We start from the raw sequence: 18,416 nt of genomic DNA, 5'->3' as shown, positions 1-18,416 counted from the left end.
TAAGAAGTATCTGAGGATGGGCTTGGGTTATGAGCTCCAAAGTCAGCCCCTTCAGCACTGCTGCGCGTCTCTGAATCTGACTGCAGAGCCTGGAAGTTGGGGTGAGTATACTGACCCGCACAGAGACCCTCTCAGCAGTCACAGCAGCTGTTGCCCGGAGCAGAGCAGAAGCCCACAGATGCTTAGAGGGCTGTCAGGACAGGCTGGCCCCTGTGGGCTGGCTACCCCAACCAGGGAAATCGCCGCAACCACTGGGCCGTGATGTCCTCAGTGACCACAGGGCGGCGCTGCAGCAACGCAGTCGAGAACTAGAACTTTGGCAGCCCTAGCTGGTCCCCCAGGTCCCTTCCCAGCCCCTTCCACGTGCCCAGAGGTAACACAGTCTATGCATCCCCGAACGGCAGAGTCTAGATTTGCTGGCTTTTGAACCCCACCTAAGTAGAATCATACTGGATATATTCTGAACTTCTCCAACTTCGTGTTCATCGGTTCATTCCACAGTTATCAAGGGAGCATCTACTATGTGCCAGGCTCTCCATTAGGTGTTCAGGACACAGCAGTGAGCATCCTCCCCAACAGTCCTGTCTGCACAGAGATTCCACGCCACCGATGCCCTCCCAAGTGGTCCCCGAGGCCATGCTGACCCGATGAGGCTGACAGTCCTTCCCCCAGATATTCTGAAACCCCCTTCTTGGTCCTGCTCAGAGTTTTGGAGCTCCCTTCCCCAGATAAAGATATCACAAGAAAGGACAAATACAGACCAATATCCTTTATGAACACAGATGCAAAACTCCTCATCAAAATACTAATCAACTGAATCCAACAGCATATTAAAGGATTATACACCATGACCAGGTTTTATCCCAGGAGTGCAAGAGGGTTCAGCCCCCCCAAAAATTAATGTAATGCAACACATTAATAGAATGAGAGGAAAAAACACGATCATCATTAACACAGAAAAGCATTTGACAAAATCTAACATCCTTTCGCAATAAAAACACTCAAAGAACTAGAAGTTCAAGGGAGTTGCCCCAGCGTGTTAAAGGCCATATTAGAAATAACCACAGCTAACACCGTACTGAATGGTAAGACATTGAAAGATTTCCTTCTGAGATCAGGAACAAGATAAGGATGCCCATTTCACTACTGCTACCCAGCACATACTGAAAATCCTACCAGGGAAATTAGATAAGAAAAAGAAATGAAAGGCATCCAAATTGAATTGGAAGATGTAAAACCATCGCTATTTGCAGATGATGTAATCCCATTTATAGAAAATCCAAAACTCCACAAGAAAGCTATTAGAGCTCATAAGTGAATTCAGCAAAGTTGCAGGGTACAGGCTCAACACACAAAAACGTATTGTGGTTCTATACACTTGCAAAAGCAACCGCCCCAAAAGATATTAACAAGACAATTCTATTTACAATAGCACCTAAAAGAATAAAATAGGAATAAATTTAACAAAGAAGAATAAAAATTTACACACTGAAAACAACAAAAAAATTGTTGAATGATAAAGACCTAAATAAGCAGAAAGATACGTTCAGAGGTAGGGAGACAATATTGTTAACAAATCAAAACCATCCCCCCAAAATCTACAAATTCAATGCAATCCCTAACAAAATCCCAGCAGTCTTTCCTTCAGAAATGGAAAAGCCTATCCTGAAATTCATAAGGCATTTCAAGGGACCTTGGGTAGCCAAAACAGTCTTGAAAAAGAAGGACAAAGTCATTGGATTCACACTTACCTCATTTTCAAGCTTACTACAAAGCTGCAGTAATCGAATAGTGTGTTACTGGCCTAGAGCTAGACATGTAGACCAAATTCAAATAGAGCTGAAAGTCCAGAAACAAACCCATGTATCTATGACCAACTGATATATTTTCTTAGATTTTATTTACTTATTTCTTTGACAGAGAGAAAGAGTACAAGCAGGGGGAACAACAGAGGAAGAGGAAGAGGCAGACTCCCCCCTGAGCAGGGAGCCTGACTTGGGGCTCAATCCCAGGACCCCAGGATCATGACCTGAGCCGAAGGCAGATGCTTAACCTACTGAGCCACCCAGGTGCCCCGACTAATTGATATTTGATAAGGATGCCAAGACCATTCAGTAGGGAAGGGGCAGTCTCTTAAATGATGCTGGGACAACTGAATTTCCACTTACAAAAGAGTGATGTTGGATTGCTACCTCACAGTGTACACAAAAATTAACTCAAGGGGATATAAAAATATAAAATATAAAAACTGAACTATACAACTCCTAAAAGAAAACTTAGGTATATATTTTCATGACCTTGGATTTTGCAATGGGGTTTTAGATATGATTCCAAAAGCATGTGCAACAAACAGAAAATGGATAAATTAAACCTCACCAAATTTTTTTTTAAAGATTTTATTTATTTATTTGACAGAGAGACAGCGAGGGAGAAAGGGAACACAAGCAGGGGGAGTGGGAGAGGGAGAAGCAGGCTCTCAGCAGAGGAGGCTGACATGGGGCTCGATCCCAGAACACTGGGATCACGCCCTGAGCCGAAGGCAGACGCTTAACGACTGCGCCACCCAGGCGCCCCTAAACCTCACCAAATTAAGAACTTCTGTGCATCAAAGGATATTGGATCAAAGGATCAAAAGAGTGGAAAGACAGCCCAGAAAACGGGAGAAAATGTTTGCAAATTACATATCTAATAAGGAATTAATATCCAGAATGTATGAAGAAAATTCAGCAATAACAGGATGAACAACCCAATTAGAAAGTGGGCAAAGGACTTGAATAGACATTTCTCCAAAGAAAATATACGAATGTCCCATAAGCATAGGAGGAGTTGCTCAATATACTTGTCATTAGGGAAGCAATCAAAACCACAATAAGATACCATCTACTGGGATGGCTATCATTAAAAAAATAAACACGTGTTGATAAGGATGTGGAGAAATTGGAAGCCTATACATTGCTTGTGGGAATGTAAAATGGCACAGATATTGTGGGAAATAGCTTGGCAATGTCTCAAAAAGCTAAAGAGACTTATCATATGATCCAGCAATTTCCCTTCTGGGCATATACTCAAAAAAAAATTGAAAACAAGGACTTGAAGAGATCCTGCGTGTCGCTGTTTTTTGCAGCATTATTCACAATGGCTAAAAGGTGAACACAGCCCAAATGTCCATCAGCATACAGGGATAGACAAATGTGGTCTCTCCATACGATGGACTATTTATTATTCAGTCACAAAAAAAGGAGTGAAATTCTGATAGAAGCCACAACATGGATGAACCTTGAAATCATGCTACATGAAATAAGCCAGACACAAACGGATACATAGTCTGTAATTCCACTTATCTGAAATACTTAGAATTAGTAAATTCATAGAGACAGGAAATAGAATCAAGGTTCCTGGAGAGTAGTGGAGAGAAGAGAATGGGGAGTCGTTGCTTGATGCCTGCAGAGTTTGTGTTTGGGATAATGAAAAGGTTTTGGATATGGATATAACTGATGGTTGCACAACTCTGTGAATATAATGAACAGCACTGAATTGAATACTTAAAAATGGTAAAACTGGCAAATTTTGTTCTATGTGTTTTACCATAATTAAAAAACAAAGAAGGCGCCTGGGTGGCTCAGTCGGTTAAGCGTCTGCCTTTGGCTCAGGTCAGGATCCCAGGGTCCTGGGATCAAGTTCCAGTGGGCTCCCTGCTCAGCAGGGAGCCTGTGTCTCCCTCTGCCCCTCCCCCACCCCACTCATGCTCGCATGTGCGCTTGCGCTCTCTCTCTCTCTCCCAAAAATAAAATCTAAAACAAAACAAAACAAAAAAAGAATGAGTATGTCGCCCAATTGAGGCCAATGCCCTGGAAGGAGAAACCAGCTGGAGGGGTTCTGGGGAAGGTTTGGCGGAGAGCCAACGGATAAGAAGCTGTCTTTCTTTCTCCGGACCTGCGGTGGCCGTCCTGCTCACTAGGCTGAAGCATGAAGCCACCAGGAAAGCAGTGACCGATGGAAAGACATAGGTCCTGGATGATGTCATTAAGCGACTGAACCAATGGGCTATGGGGTCAGTCCTCTCTTGGGAGTCATTGTTACGTGGGATAATAACTTTCTCCTTGTTAGAAAAAGGAAACACCAAGACCCAAGACAATAAAGAGCTAAAAAATGCCAACCCTTTACTTGACCTTAAAATAGGGAATTTCCTGGGGCGCCTGTGCGGCGCAGTCGGTTGAGCGTTGACTCTCGGTTTCCGCTCCGGTTGTGATCTCAGCGTTGTGGGATTAAGCCCAGTGTCAGGCTCCGTGCTTAGCGAAGAGTCTGCTTGAGATTCTCTCTCCCTCCAGCTCTTCCTGCCCACCCCCAAAATAAATAAATAAATCCTTATTTTTAATAAAGATTTTATTTGACAGGGAGAGAGCAAGAGCAGGGGGGAGGGGCAGAAGGAGAGGGAGAAGCAGACGCCCCGCTGAGCAGGGATCATGACCTGAGCCGAAGGCAGACGCTTCGCCGACGGAGCCATCCAGGCGCCCCAATAAAAAAATCTTTAAAAAAAAAAATAAGGAATTTCCCAGATGTCCTGAACGATGAGAGACGGAGATACTCAGGCAGCTGGAGCGATGGCTTAGCCCTACCTGAAAGATTGAGAGGACGGCGATAGCACATCACCTTTCAAGGAGCGGCAACCAGGCCCTCCCCGTCCACGGACGCGAAGAACAGCGGTAGAGAACAGTGCAAGATGTTTTGGACGACAGTCTCCCCTTGGGGAAGCAGAAGGAGCCGCAGGATGGAGAGGACACGAGCAAACTCGGGCCCCAGGAGGGTGAGGGGGCGGGACCCTGGCGGTTGCTATGGAGACCTCCAGGAAGATGAAGTAAAAGCAGTTTTCCAGAAACGAGTCGATGCGGTTGGCTTCAATTTTTATTTGAAAACTGTTGAAAAAAGAAAAAAAGGAAACGAATGCACGCCAAATTAACTGAAGAAGGTAAAATAGTGGATTCCCTTCAAGATCGTAGTAAAAATCTCCAAACTGAGAAATCTGCCCTGCCGTCGGGAAAATCACCATTCGAAAGGGAGAGGCAGAAACAGCTCTTGCAGAAACTTAAGTCCTTCGTGAATGCACTGAGAAAAAGGAAACGGATTTTCACACGGAGCCCGTCTTTCCGCAGCGGCGCCTGCCCCCCCCCCCCCGTGCGACTATGGGGAAGTGGGAAACCACAGGGGCTTCTGGTCATCGTGGGGAGTCTTTCACAGGGAAGCTCAGGGGCACATGGGGTGGGGAGGGGGAAGGGCCTTCCCTCTGGGCCCTGATGGCGACCGTGGGGATTGATGCGCTATGGACCTTCCTGCCTGGCACGGCCGGGTCATGGATGGGTACGGGGACCTGGGCCCCCGGATGGGGCTGGGAGGGCGGGCGCCTGGCTGCGTCCCCACGCAGAACTTGCAGTGACCGGAAGTGACAGGGGCCGTGGGAGCTGTGCGTGGACCTGCCGCACTTCCTGCCTGGGCCTGTTTGTCCGGGCGGCTGCCTCTCCTTCCCCTGCAAGGTGCTGGCCAGCACTTTCCCACGCTCTTCCGGGGCCTCTGACCTGAGTCCAGCTGGCGCACAGAGACACAGCAGGAGGGAGCCTGAGCCCCGAGAGGTGCAGTGGGTCTCCTCGGGGTAGCGTGGGGGCGTGGGGAGGACTGCCGGGCTGGCCGGGCTTCCCACACCCCTGCACGGAGGCTGGGCTAATCTCGGCCTCTCTGTGCTGCTGGAGGAGGGGGCCGCTGAGCAGTGAAGGCACTGGGCCTGCCCGGGTGACCCTCGGTGACGGCTGCTGTCCACTCTGGGGAGGGAGGAGGGCGGGGGGCTAGCAGTGGGGTGGAGGGCAGCCAGGACCCCCCGCTGCAGGCCACTGCGGAGCCCTGGGCCTGGCTTGTCCATGGGGTCTCAGCCATGGCCCACGGGTGGACAAGTCTTCGGGAGGAGTGGGCTGCTGCGGTCCAGATCTGCTCACGGGCTCCTGCAGACTCACACTGTGGTCAGGGGCCCCAACTGCGGCTCCCTCTGGCTGAAAGGCTCTGTGGCCCCGGGGCCGAAGCGGCTCAGTCCAGGGTCCTGGAAGGTCCAGGATGCACAGAGAGGGCCTGGGGCTTTGTTGGGCTGCCAGGCCCTGGAACAGAGCTTGCAGTCTCTGGCTGGCCTCTCCACAGTGGCGGCAGTGGACGCTGGGGGCCCGGGACCACGCCTGCTGCGGCTCCAGGCCCCCCTCTGGCCTCAGGGCTAAGCACCTGGTGGAGTTGGGGCGGGGGCGGGGGTCCTGGCCCTGGCCCAGCACCTGTTGCAGGCTGGGGGCTGGCCTTCGCCCTGCTTCCCCTGTGGCCTCCGACAGGCACTTTGCCCTCCCGTGGTCACTCCCAGAGGTGGCCCTGCCCTGGCTGCTGCGGTCTGGGGGTGCTTCTCACCACCTTCCCTCCCCTCCCTCCATCTCCCTTCTCTCTGGTCCGTCTTCTCACTTCTTCGCCTTCAGACAATCCAGGAACCCTGAACAAATGCTCTCATTCACTCATCTGTTTATTGTTTTGTGCTTTGGTTTTGTGTTTTGCGTTACATCCCCATGGCCCTACCTCATTTATTTTAGAACTGGAAGTTTGTCCATTTTGATCCCCTTCACCCATTTCACTCAACGACACCCCAGCCCCCAACATCTGGCAACTACCAGCCTCTCTGGTATCTATGAGTTCGGTTTCAGTTTTTTGTTTTTGTTTTTGTTTTTAGATTCCACTTAACAAGCGAGATCATGCACTGTTTGTCTTTCTCTGTCTGACTTATTTCACTTAGCATAACGCCTTCTAGGTCCAGTTTATTCTCAAACTGACAGTGTGCGGGGCCCCTCAGAGATCGAGGGATGACTAGCGATGGTTCAGCCCCTGAGGAGGTCCCTGCCCTGGAGGGAGTCAGATGGAGGAACTGATGGGGACTGTGTTCATGCTGCAGAGTCAGTGGGCAAGGGTGTCCGGGAAAGCTTCCTGGAGGAGGTGGTGCCCCGGCTAAGACAGAAAGGAAGAGAGGAAATTTTACTGTCAGCTGCAGCCCTTCCGTGGCCCCAGGCAGAGGGTGCGGGATTCTGGGAGTGGCCAGCATTAGCAAAATTAGCATCACCATGAATGATCCGCATGGTGGAGGAAGAGCCCTGGCCAGCTGAGCAGGTGCGGGTGCTGTACTGCCAGCTGCAGATGAGCTGGAACCCACCACCCGGCCACCTTGGCTGCACAGAGCGCTGCCTCGCCCCGTCACTAGCTCAGTAATTAGGGTAGAATTTGAAGACAGACCTCCTGACTCAAACTAGTTCTGCCAGAGGGCACCCCGGGGCCTGAAGGTTCCCCTCACAGAAGTGTTCCTTCGGTGAAGGTGCCCCACCCCTAGGGGCCCCCAGGTGAGATGTGAACTCGCAGAGAAGGGGCAGCGGTGGGCCGCTCGGTCAGGCGGGCGCTCGGCCCCTCTCACTGAGCTGGGAGCAGATGCTGCCCAGAGGTCCCGGCTGGTGGAAGGGCCCTGGTCACATGGGGCAGGCAGGGCAGTCCCGCCTCTCACCTCGCCCCCACCCCAATGCCAGGAGAGAAATCCTGAAAGGGCAGCAGGAGGCTCCCCAGACAGGGATGGGGGGGCTCTTGTAGCTGAACAGCAGAAATCTTGCTGCTTACCAAAGAGGTGAGGCCGCCTACCACCGTGACCTTTCTTGTGAGGGTTGACTTGTGTCCCCCCAAAAGATCTGTTCAAGTCTGAACCCCCTCTACCTGGGATCAGGACCTTATTCGGAAATGAGGTCTTTGCAGATGTAATCATGTTAAGGTGAGGTCCTACTGGATGTAGGGTTGGCCCTAATCCAGGGACAGGGGTCCTTATAAAGGAAAGCAGAGGGAGATTGAGACACAGAAAGGCAGACAGGCAGGACGAAGGTCACGTGGTGACGGAGGCAGAGATTGCGGTGATGTGCCCACAAGCCAAAGAAGGCCAACGACTGCCTGAAGCCACCAAGAGTAAGGAGAGCACCGAGGGAAGACTGCCCTAGAACCGCAGAGGAAGCACGGCCGTAGGGACACCTTGACTTTGGATTGCTAGCTCCAGATCCGTGAGGGGATAGATGTTTCGGGTCATCCGGTTTGGAAGGGCTTCTGAACCGTCCTCTCGCCTCGCCGCTGGGGTCACATCCCAAACTCGGCATGCCCTACGTCCGTGCCACCGTGGCAGATTTTTCTCCTAATGCCTCTCATACCGTTCGCTTCCCCTTTACTCACGGTCCCTAGAACAACTGTACTTCCTCAAATGCAAAATGACTCCCCTTTCTGAACATCAAGGTTAAACACGTTCAGCTGTAGGAAAATGATTAAATAGGGAAAAATAGAAAGAAGGAAAAAGCACCTGTGCCACTTGGGTTTATTTCCATTCCGTCTTTTTTCTATGAGTATTTTAACATTGTTTTTATCTTGCGTTTCCCTCCCTGCCCTCCCCTTAGTATAATATTGTATTTTCTTGGGGCGCCTGGGTGGCTCAGCCGTGAAGCGTCTGCCTTAGGCTCAGGTCATGATCCCAAGGGATCCTGGGATCAAGTCCCACATGGGGCTCCTTGCTCAGCAGGGAGACTGCTTCTCCCTCTGCTCGCTGCTCCCCCTGCTTGTGCTCTCTCTCTGACAAATAAATAAAATCTTAAAAGAAAAAAAAGATTCCAGCCTTTGTATCCATGAAGTATTTAACTAATCCCTAATTCTTAGGCATTTAGGTTCGCTCCAGGTTTTTGTTTTTTTCTCTAATAGAATGATCTTTTAAAACATAAATCTGCTTAAATCCTTTGGCAGTTTCCATAATCTGCTGGGTATTAAAATTCACCATTCGGCTCTTGAGGCTAGTCATGACCTCACACCTGCTTCCCTCCCTCACCTCCCAGAGGACCATGGACATCTGGTCCCCTGAGTGCCCCTCTGCCTGCCATCACCACAGGGGACTCGGCTGTCCTGGGGTTCACCTCCATGGCTCAGGAGGATCCTCCACCCCCTGTCAGGATGGGGACCAGGACAGGTCTACGCCCTCGCGGGGGGCTACATCGTCCTTGCCAGCGCTTCCGTCTGTGTCCCAATCCCCGCCCAGTGGAACAAAGGAAGGGTCTTGGGACTCTGGGGGAAGCTTTCCACAATGATAAAAAGAGCTCCAGGGGAGCTACGGCTCCTCTCGGATGGCCATCACTTCACATGATGTGACACCTGTACCTGTGCCTGGTGACCGTGGGGGCAGACATCCGCTGGACTTGAGGGTGTGAATGGCACAGCAGCAAGATGGAAGGCCAGCCTTCCGTGCTGAAACGCGGAGCAGGTCCCCTGGGTCCCTGCTCATTCTGCCTCTGGATTTCTTGTGATGTTCCTTACTGTTTAAGTCACTAGTAATCATCACCAGGGCATCCTGACTGAGCTTTCCCCTTCCTGCACGGTCCTGGGCCAGCCTGTGCTACGAGACCCCCCTCTCTCCTCTCCAGGGGCTGCCGGCCCGAGGCCCCGCTGGGCACCAGGGTCACTCACCTGGACACTCTGGGCGTTGGGTGACTGGGAATTTCTCAGGGACAGTGGCTACGTCTCCTGTGCGGTGAGCCCACTACACGTGGCACACGGTAGATTCTCAGGAGATGAGAGCTGTGCGAGTGTTAGGCTTGGTCCCCTGTCTTGGGCTTTCGTGCCTAGTATGAGCTATGCACTGAATCGTGTCCCCCCGCCCCCCAAATTCAGACACTGAAGCCCTACCTCCCAATGTGACAGTATTTGGGGATGGGGTCTTCCCTAGGTCATCAGGCTCTGATGAGGTTAGGAGGGTGGTGTCCGCATAGGAAGAGACAGGAGAGACTTGCTTCGTCTCTCTCCGCCACAGGAGGACACGGCAAGAAGGTAGCCATCTGCGAGCTGCGACGGGAGTCCTCACGGAATCCGATCATGCTGGCTCCCTGGGCTTGGACTCGCAGCCTCCAGAGCGACGAGAGACACATCTGTGTTAGGCCACCCAGTTTATGGTGTCTTGTTATGGCAGCCTGAGCTAAGACTGTGTTTTGGGCCGTGGCCAACTGTTGCTTGACCTTCTCGTGTGGAAGCACGCTGTCCTCCTCAAGGCGGAGTCTGCACCACCTTCTTTCCTGGGCCTCTCCCTCCCGTGGACCTGTGGGGCTGGCCCAGGCCACCAGTGGAACACCGGATGGCCCCCATGGCCTGCTCTGCAATGGCCCTTTCCCTCCTGCTAAGGGTCCTCCACTGGGTGTATGGTAGACAGGGCCCCAGGGACATCTCACGCAAGGCCCCTCCTCCCCACTCATCTCATGACTTCTGCCTGAAGCCTCTTGGGAGGACAGTGACCATCAGCGACAATCCCAGACGGGACATTCTGGCCCCGTTTGGACTCCTGAGGACTGGGTCTCGGTCCAGGTGGCCACAACCCTAATCTCCCAGCTCTTGGGAGTGTCCCTGATGTTGTTAGAGTCCCTGTGAGTCACAGCGAGCACCCCCGGACTGGGGCAGAGCCTGGCCTGGTCCTCAAGGTCAGCCAGGAGCCCAGGCTCAGGTGTCCTGTGCAAAGGGACAAGAATCTGTCAGGGACTAAGGACAGAGTGGGAGGCTAAGCGGAGGTGGACTGAGAGAAGGACAAGCCAGGCCTTGAGTGGAGAAAGGAGCCTTAAGCAATGTTCAAATGATCAGGACAGCAAGGCCCCCTTCCAGCCATGTCATTAAACATGTGGCACAGTGGAAGTGGGAGTGGAGAGTGAGTGGCAGGGCATCCTGAGGGGCAGGTCAGGGGCAGCCCTGGCTGGACATCGGCACTGGCCTGGGGCAACTGCCACCAAGAGTAGGGGGACCCAGACATTGCTCTCATTGGCGGCTGGTTACCCAGTGTGCATGGGGTTGGGGGGTGGAATACGGGGGCTGGCTTCCTGGAAAGATCTCAGGCTGGTGGGCAAGTCTTTGAACTTTCCACCCTACTCACTGCCCCTGGTTAAAGCCTGGAAGGTCAAGGTCAAAATGACAGGGCAGCCACAAGGGGTGGAACTTTGGCCGCATGTGGCTGGTGGCGTTCCAGCTCCAGAGAGTGGCTCCAGCCAAGGGGAGGCCAGGGGGAGGAGGGTCATGGTGTGGGGAAGACGAAGGAGGGCTGATGTCACTTGTGGGTGGGACGGGGGAGGCACCTGTCCAGGAGCGCAGGGGTAGGGGTTTGGGCGGTGCAAGAGACGGGATGGACACAGGGCCCAAGATTCTGCACAGACTCACTCATGTCCCAGGAGAGAGCTTCAGGCCCTGGGTCGCTGTGGCTGAGGCCTGGTGCAGGGTGAGAGGCGGGAGACACACGCACAGGGGAGGGAGGAGGCAGGGGCTGTGGGGAGCAGGGAGCTGAGCTGCGGTGGAGAAAGCCTTCAAAACCCACTTCCCCTGCCCTGCCCTTCCGCTAGCTGTTTAACAAACAGGACATCCTGCAAACGCAGACAGAAGGTGGCCTGTGAACCCCGGGGGGTGGCCGTCCATCCCTATTTCCTCCTGGAGGTCGGGATCAAACCCCCCCCCAACACAACCGCCCTTTGGAAGGACTATCGAGGGCAAATGGGGTCGCCACCACAAAATGGAGAGAGGCTTGTGGCCAGAATCCTGGCGGTCCCCTAGGCTCCTCTAAGTTCTAGTGAAATAAAACCACCAGCAGGACCAGCAAAGGGCTCAGGCCCTGCAGGGGAGAATACGAGCTACCCCACTGGGTTCAGTGACCCAACTAAACCAGGGGCCTGCGGAGGGCAAAGGCAGTGTGGAGAGTCGCAGAGGGGAGAAGCCATCCCGTGACCCGTTGCAGAAAGGACAGCATCTAGGGGCCCGGGTGGGGCTCAGTGTGTTGTCTGACTCTCAGTTTCGGTGCAGTTCATGATCTCAGGGTTGTGGCATCAAGCCCTGAGTCGGGCTCTGCGCTCAGCACGGGGTCTGCTTGAGATTCTCTCTTCCTCTCCCTCTGCACCTCCCGCTGCTCGCTCTCTCTCTCTCAAATAAATAAATCTTAAATCAAAAAAGGACAGTGTCTTGGGGCGCCTGGGTGGCACAGTGGTTAAGCGTCTGCCTTCGGCTCAGGGCGTGATCCTGGCGTTATGGGATCGAGCCCCACATCAGGCTCCTCCGCTATGAGCCTGCTTCTTCCTCTCCCACTCCCCCTGCTTGTGTTCCCTCTCTCGCTGGCTGTCTCTATCTCTGTCGAATAAATAAATAAAATCTTTTAAAAAAAAAAAGGACAGTGTCTGTTATTTTGCAATGTCTGCTATGTCGTACCAATTCTAATATATTTCACCCAGTTTCAATTTTCTTTCCTCTTCCCCTCACTATAACATAGGGCAGCTGTTCTCAAAGTTTGTGGTCACAGAACCCCTTCCACCCTCTTAAAAATGGTTGAGGACCCCAAGGAACTTTGGTTTAAGTGAATTATATCAACGTTTACCATGGAAGAAATTATAGCCAATAGCTTTTAAAAATATTAATTCATGTAAAAACAATAAATCCATTATGTTAACTTCCTTTAATGAAAAACAACCATATTTTCCAAGACAGAGAAAATGTGGATGAGTTAGGGGAGTGATATTGATTTTGCAAGCCTTTCCTGCCTGGCTGTGCAGAAGGAAGGGAGCCGCTCTCCCGCGTCTGCTCCGGCGCTCTGCTCGGTGGAGGACAGGAACGGGCTCGGCTTCTCCCAGAGGTGCAGTTGGGAAAGAGGGGGCCATGTCATGGTCGTTCACTTCAACCCACACCTTCCAGAATAGATGGAAACATGACCAAACAGAGGAGGGCAAGACACCTCCAAGTCTCCTAGATTGCGAGTTGGATGGAGTGATGGGCGAAGCTGGGGATCGGGGGATAGGCTCTCTTCTCCCTCGGGGAAGGGGGGGTGCCGCTGCCTTGCCCTGGGCCCAGACAGCGCAGGCTGGATGGGGCCGGTAGTTCTGAAGTGTAAGCACGGCGGAGGGTGCATGTCAGACAGCCGAGGGGCTGCTGCACTTTGGTCCTCATCGTTGGTGACCCAGCGTCTGAGCGCCCTTCCTTTCTGGGCGAATAGCCTACCGAGTGAGTTTGGGCAGAGGCGTCCCTCCTCCTGAGGCTGAAGGGGCCAGAGAGTCTCTGCAGGAGAGGAAAGCCGGCCTGAGCGCTAGCGATCACCTCCCTCCTGGCATGTTAATCTTGAGCTCCTGGCAGAGGCCGAGATTACTTGTGGCAGTGGGGGGGGCGGGGGAGGGCTGGTGGCACGTACTATGTTGGTGGCAGTGTCAGGTGGCCCACACAGGGGCATCCCCACCAAATGGGCCCCGCGGTGCACCCCGGCCTGGGTTTGGGGCAGCACAACCTGGGCCTCGTGCACTCTCGGACCGGACCCGGGCCTCCGGTCAGTGTGGAACTACTGTGTGCTCCTTTCTGGGGGCCGTCATGTCCCCGCTGGCCACCCAGGACCCAGGCGTGGGGCGGACGGGAGGGCCTGCCTCTTCTATCTCGTGTGCGGCCGAGGCCTGTCTAGACTCTGCGTGCCGGTCCCCGGGTTCTGGCCGGTCCAAAGTACCCAGCAGAAGCCCTCGGGCCGCCCTCCAAGGCGGCGCGCTTGCAAAACCGTCCTGCGTGGAGCGGCCAGGGCCCTGCCCTAGTTTCCAGAGGGGGTCTAAGCGCAGGGTCTTCTCGTCTCCCCTCAAATCCCTTGTCGCCCCCCTCCGAACAGATTCCCTCGTCTTTATTAGAAATAATGAACTTGGGAGAATTACAGGGTGTTTGTAAAACAGCGGAGGAAAGCCATTCATGAGCTACTACAGACGTTGGGGTTCCTTTCCAGTTTTAGGACTGTCTCAAGACAGCAGTGCGGCCTGTCCCAGTTCCCTGGGCGTGTGCTGGCCCACCCCACGGGGGTCGGGCTCGGCTCGGTGCTTCGGCCACGGAACAAGGACCTCCGACAGACACCACAGGTGGGCAGCGGCCGCGTGGGCTTGCGGGGCTCGGCCTGGCCTCTTGTGCTTCTGCCAGGAGAAAGAACGCACCCCAGGGAACACTACTCCTTTGCCTGGGACCCAGGGCGGAATCCGGGACACGCTGTGGAGCCGACCTGCCTCAGACCCACGGCCTGCACTGTCCCCACGGCAGTGGACTTGTAGACCCCGGAGCGCGAGTGTGTACTCGGAAGCCACCGAGACTTCTGAGCACCCACGAATACACCATCCTACGGGGGAAACTGCAGTCACAGAATTTGACACATGCGACTTTCTGTGATAGTTCGCGTTACACGGCAATTAAGAAGTCCCCAGGCACAGCTGAGAGATTGTTTTTTATGGACTAACTCTCCACAAACTGTCACCCCCACTCTTTTTATCTAATGCTTTTGAGGCCAGCAGGATAGGGGATGGCCCACAGGGGGGAGAACGCTGATCACTTGCAGACCCTGGCTCTGTAACGCCGGGGGGGGGGGGCAGGGGGTTGGGTGAGTGTGGGGAGGACCTGTCACTGTCGGGAGGGGCTGTACCAGGTGTCCACAAGCCCCAGCCTGAAACCGTAGCCAGGAGGGGCTGGGATCCCCCAAGCCCTTCCCGGGATTCCTCCAGCAACCCGCTCCTCCCCTCCCAGATCTTACTCAAGTGCAAGTCCATGTTTGAGAGATTATCTGGGCATGGAGGGGTGATCAGGGGCTCTAGGCTCCTGAAACCAAAGAGGGGCCTGAAGTTCTGGGTGGCATTTTGCACATCCGGCTCTTGGCTTGTTCCCTCCCACAGGCAGGCTGCTGTGATGCGCCCTGTCTTCTCGTGGTCACTTGACTGTGTACTTCGTGAGTGTGGGGAGGGACCACATTTGAATCACGGCTGGCTCAGAGTCGGTCCTCAATAAATATTTGAGAAACGAATGAATCCTTGGTGCCGAAATGTTTCTGCTGCTCAGGGCTGCTTCCCACATTCCGAGGGCTGGTGTGAACGAAGAATGTGCGTGTGTGTGTGTGTGTGCGTGCACGCGTGTGTGCGAGCGAGCTTGGCACAGTCCTAGGTGACTGAACTGAGCTGGGGCGTCCTCAGGCTTTCAGGAAGCCAGGCTCCCAGGACCAGCTTTTGTTGGGGGCATGACCCTCGCTGGGTAAATCAAGTTATTGACTTGGAATACTTGACTAGCACGTTAGATCATTTTTTCTAAGTTGCTAATGATAAACATGGATTCCTTCCTTCCTTTTCTCCAGCAATAATATCACTACACTTTTCCATTTCACCCTCCTTTTCAAAGTATTTATTTGTTCTCAGTCAGAAGAACATTATTCTCCCAGAATCTGATTTTTGCCTGATTCCCTGGTGCACCAGTAGTCCCTGAAGAAGTACCCTGTACTTTACAAATAACTCTTCTTTCCCTGTTGCTGACAGATCAAAAAGTTTGGACCTTGAAATAAGGCCTGCTCTTATTGGCCGTGTTTTGGTTCAGGCTACTCTTTCCAGCATTCTGATGACAAGTAACATCTTTTATTATAGCCGAGTAATATTCTAAGGCTCTTCGCAATGAACAAATCACCTACTGCTCATATTGGTTGTTCCTGAAGAGCCGTTACCGCCTGTGTTGGAAAATTCGAGGTGCTCAATTAACAGTGTCACTTTATGGCCTGGTATCACACTGGAGCATATCACCTGTTCCCAGAGGATGGTCGCTCCTCCCTCTACTGAGACCTTAAAGCTGTGTAGACTGAGTCATCTAACACCTGAATATTAACAGCCATGGGATTTACGATCCCTATTCATGCCTGATACTTTGAGAAGATCTTATACTGGGTACATACTAACGTTTTAAGCAATCTTTAAGGACAGTTGCAATAGACGTATATCTTCACATATATGTAAACTTAAAAAAATACTGTAACGTAATACATTGTAATGCACAGAACTAGAATTCAACGTAATACGTTGCTAAAATATTCATATAAATATCATATATGCATGGATTCATTTCATTAGAAAAATTCACCTTTTATGATATTAAAGACCAGTATCAGCAAAGCCCAAAGAAAAACTATTTTAACAGTAGGAACACTAAAAATAAGAACTCTAAGGCTTATAAACAAGTGGTGGGAAAGAGAATTCTTTACATTTGCTATTATGTCACAACAGGTACAATCGGAAATACAACTTTAGACTAGCAGTGTATAAAAATACTTTTAAACAATACTTTCAACAGGCATAGTACCACTAAAAAAAAAAGAAGACCCAGCTGTTTATTTCATTTGAGGACCTACTATTCAACTGACTGCTCCCAAGCTAGCTTCTAAAGCACCAGCCTGGAATGCAAGTTCTGTCCCACGTATACACCACACACACACACACACACGCCACACACGCATGCGCGCGCACGCAGAGCCACAGATTAAAATAACCCCTACATCTATGGTGCGTACTGATGAGTGGCCGACAGGCATCAATCTCAAACAAGGCATGAGATGACGGTGTTTGGAGCCTATTTTCAGTTCCAAGTTTGGGATGGATGAGCAAAGAGGCAAAAGTAAGGTGGATTTTGTGTGTGTATATGGTTCCCGATCCACAGACAGGTGCTCTCCAGGAGTTTAATCCGGCATATCAATATTTAACTTGGGAGGCGGGGGAACATATTTCCCAGGACTCTGGGTTATGACTACCCTGGCCTTCTTTCCAAACATCGGAGCAATTTTCGGAGCATCTGGAACTGATGTTTCTTCAGCATCTTCACTGTCTTCGTGATGTAGATCATAGGAAATGTTCCCATATTCTCTTAAAAATGGGAAAATTTCAAGCAGAAACTGACAGAAATCTCTGCGAATACCAAACCACCAATGATTGCCTCCTTTTCGCCTAAATGTCGTGGCCATTAAAGTTATCAACGAAAGCCAAAGGGGGACAAATATGGAGATGTAAGAGAATGTATTGTGGCCATCTAATCTGTGAACTAGCAGAACCTCAAAAGTGAGCAGGGGCACGACAATCGTTATCCAGCTGATGGCCATGGTCACGTGTGTCCTCCGCTGTTCCGCAACCACATCCAAGGAGCGCAGGAACAGGAGGGACCAGACAATGTAATAGAGGACGACTAGGCAGAGGAACGACATGAGAATCCACAGGGGCACGAACACCACCAGCCACGGCCAGTGGATAATCCTGTCCAGCCTCAGGGCAATGAAGATGAACTGCAGGATGTTGACAGAGCACAGGATCTCCAGCTCTAGCGACCTATCGTGTCGGAAGCCCCAGACACAGGCGGCCACGGACACTGGGGATACGAAGAAAAGTGGCATGAAGACCAGCAGCCAGAAGTGGGTCCCCCTCTCCACCCTGTCGCAGACCAGGACTTCGAACATGAGCAGCAGCAGGTGGATGGCCACGGCGATCAACATGGCTTTGAACTCCACGCAGGCCTCCCCCTCGGTGCGGTATCGAGGGTTGCGGGCCCAAACGCCCGCGCCCACCGAGGCGCCGGCGATGACCAGCAGCTTCCACAGCCATATGGGGGCGAAGACGGCCCAGTAGCTCCACTGGATGATGCCGTCCAGGCGGAGGGGCAGCAGCACCGAGAAGAGCAGCAGGCAGGCGTAGATGAGGAACTTACTCGGGTTGAAGTCCTGGAACAGGCCCCTGGGGTTCATGGCGAAGCCGCCGCCAGCCCACCGGGGCCGCTGCTCCGCCCGACTCGGCGGGCGCCGCGTCTCCGCCGCTTCCCGGGCCCGCCGCCTCCCCGCCCGGCCTGCCGCAGGTCTAAGAAGGCAGCGGCCGGGACGGACCGGGAGGAGGATCCGACCCGCGGCGCCGAGGGGCCGGAACACGTGCGCGCGCGGTCACGTGGCCCGGCCGGAAGCGCGGCGGGGGTGGGCGTGCGCCTGCGCTCTGCCTGCGACTCCGGGCCCCGGGCGGCGCGGCGTCTAGGAGTGTGGCGCTGCCTCGGCCCCGCCGTCCGCCTTCATTCCGTACCCATCCGGAAATCAGCTACTGCGTGTGGCGCCGGGAGGGACGGGGCGCAGGGCGCCGCTGACACCCCGGCCGGCCGGTTGGCTGACTTCGGGCGGACGCTTCCTGGCGGCGCCGGCAGCAGGGAGGCGGGAGTGAGCTCACATCCTCCCGGCCGGCCCAGGGGCCGGGCCTAGGCGGGGGCGGGGCCTGGGCGGGGCGGGGGCGGGGCCCGCCGAGGGGCCTCCCCGTCGCCGGCAACCGACCCCGGGGCTGGGGCACCGTCGTGAGGTCCGGCGCCAGCAGCGCCAAGGGGCAACGGCGTGGGCACGAGCGAAGGCGGGTGGCCGGGCGGGTGTGGGAGTTTGGGAGCGAGGGGGTGGGTGCGGGTAACCGCGCGTGCGCAGGGCGGGGCGTGCCTGTGTGGAGACGTGAGTGTGCCTGCTGTGTCTGCAGGGAGGCGGTGGGTTTACCCTGAGACGCCGCCCACGACGA

General features: G+C 53.5%; 1 protein-coding gene across 1 annotated transcript; it reads right to left on the bottom strand.

Moving 5' to 3' along the window:
• Nucleotides 1-16,013: 16,013 nt before the first annotated feature.
• On the bottom strand, nucleotides 16,014-18,093 carry TMEM185B (transmembrane protein 185B). The gene has a single exon (XM_045804119.2). It carries the CDS (start codon nucleotides 17,621-17,623, stop codon nucleotides 16,571-16,573), a length of 1,053 nt encoding a protein of 350 aa, XP_045660075.1. The 5' UTR covers nucleotides 17,624-18,093; the 3' UTR covers nucleotides 16,014-16,570.
• Between the last annotated feature and the right edge of the window lie 323 nt (nucleotides 18,094-18,416).

Source organism: Ursus americanus, chromosome 1 (genome assembly GCF_024610735.1).
Source record: "Ursus americanus isolate L20-20 chromosome 1, mUrsAme1.1.p, whole genome shotgun sequence".
Taxonomy (NCBI): Eukaryota; Metazoa; Chordata; class Mammalia; order Carnivora; family Ursidae; genus Ursus; species Ursus americanus.
Note: the sequence above shows the minus strand (reverse complement) of the source record. Positions and strands in the feature narration are given on the sequence as shown.

What these genes read in the sequence shown, in the direction of transcription:
- TMEM185B (XM_045804119.2), bottom strand. Translation starts at nt 17,623, where the DNA reads ATGAACCCCAGGGGCCTGTTCCAGGACTTCAACCCGAGTAAGTTCCTC.